At 37.5% G+C, this 1,704-nt stretch overlaps 1 protein-coding gene across 1 annotated transcript in view; it reads left to right on the top strand.

Moving 5' to 3' along the window:
- Positions 1 to 1,391, top strand: part of LOC101292138 (bifunctional monodehydroascorbate reductase and carbonic anhydrase nectarin-3-like) — a 2,972-nt gene extending 1,581 nt beyond the window's left edge. The window contains exons 4-6 of the mRNA XM_004302935.1: positions 70 to 172; positions 656 to 838; positions 1,146 to 1,391. Coding sequence (XP_004302983.1) covers positions 70 to 172; positions 656 to 838; positions 1,146 to 1,274 — 415 coding nt within the window. The 3' untranslated portion in view covers positions 1,275 to 1,391. The remainder of the gene's footprint in view (positions 1 to 69; positions 173 to 655; positions 839 to 1,145) is intronic.
- Positions 1,392 to 1,704: the final 313 nt, after the last annotated feature.

Genomic DNA, 1,704 nt, shown 5'->3' with positions numbered 1-1,704 from the left:
TTTTTTTTGTGTGTGTCCCAGTTACAAGTAAAGCTGCAAAGCTTATTGGCATTTCATTGAATTTTACAGATTTCCAGCAGAGCTTCATCTAGTTCACCTCGCAGATGATAATAGCATTGCAGTTGTGGCGACTCTTTTCCAATATGGCAAAAACGATTCCTTCATCTCTCAGGTACATATATCAATTTCCCGGTTAATTTACATGTATTTACCAAAGAACTAGTATATGATTCTTAGTCCGAGTTGGGGGTCTGAAGCGAGGAATCTCAGATGTGGGGTACGTATGAGTAGTTAACTTCATATTCATTGTAGACCTATTCCCTAATTGCTCAAACTTTTTTGAGGGGCGTATTAGTTGTCTAACAAGGCATATAGGGGCGTCGCGCTAGGACCACCTCAGGCACTATGTAACCTCCCCCCTGGTTGAGCCATTACTTTCTCCCTGGGATGATCCATTCCCTGCAGTAGCTTTATTTAAGGAAAAAAATAACCATTTGTACCTAATGAAATGATTGAATACCAGTTCATATGTATGCAAAATCCACCAACAAACTTCAGTCCAATACACCAAACCTCATGCCAAACTTGTCCAAGGAATCAATGGATTAATTTTGACATTATTACATTGACTATAACTACAATGATGATTTTGCAGATCAAAGACCAGCTGGCGGAGTTGAATGAGGAGGTATGTAGAAGAGATAAGGATGCTCATGTTCCCCTTGGAAATATAGACATGAAGGAGTTCGATAAAAAAACCCGCAAATATTGGAGATATGTTGGCTCACTCTCCTCTCCTCCATGTACTGAGAATGTCGTTTGGAACATCCTTGGAAAGGTACTACTAATTACTCATTTCCTTATACATGCATATCAGAAATATTGTTCTCTTACAGACAGTCCAGCACCATAAACACAGTATCTGGATTACTAGTATCAGTAGTATGGGTTGATTCTTGTAGAATATCGTGGCTAGCAAATTGCCGGTTTCAATGCCGAAAACATGAGCATCTTATATCGCTGCAGTCTTCACACACAATCATATCCACTATATATGCATACACTGTGTATAATGCATAATTGGATATACACGACTGTGTGGATGAAAATGATGGAACATATGATGCATAAATGCATATGTGCAGGTGAGGTACATTTCCAAGGCTCAGATAGAAGCTTTAAAAGCACCACTGGGAGTAGATTACAAGAACAACGCCAGACCACTGCAGCCTCTTAATGGACGCAAAATTGAACTCTTCGAGGAGCTTAGCTAAAAGAGACTAGTCTAAGTATCGATTGAGATCACCATATTTAGCTGATAATATGTCAACAATAAGCTAGCAGTGTACTATTTTTGTGATGAATGGAAGAGAAAAAAATAAGTTTGCTTATGCTTTTCTCAAGTATTGTTTCTATGCTCTAGTTCTGAAGTTGGTATAGATGATCTTGTAACTAGTGCTGTTAACCTGTTAGTTTTTTGTGATAATTATGTCTATATGGTTGATGGCAGGTAGATTATTAAACGAGGTCGAATTTACTTGACTTTTATTATAAAGGCATTCTATGAATAGACGGTTTGATTTATGTATATCACATTATGAAAGGGTGATTAATTAGCTAGAGCATTCATGTTTGAAAGGAATAAACATTATCTATACACATCAATTTCAGCAATTCAGCATGAAACGTATGATACTGGGATGA

This window comes from Fragaria vesca, linkage group LG6 (genome assembly GCF_000184155.1).
Source record: "Fragaria vesca subsp. vesca linkage group LG6, FraVesHawaii_1.0, whole genome shotgun sequence".
NCBI lineage: Eukaryota > Viridiplantae > Streptophyta > Magnoliopsida > Rosales > Rosaceae > Fragaria > Fragaria vesca.
This window is presented reverse-complemented; position numbering and strand designations above follow the sequence as displayed.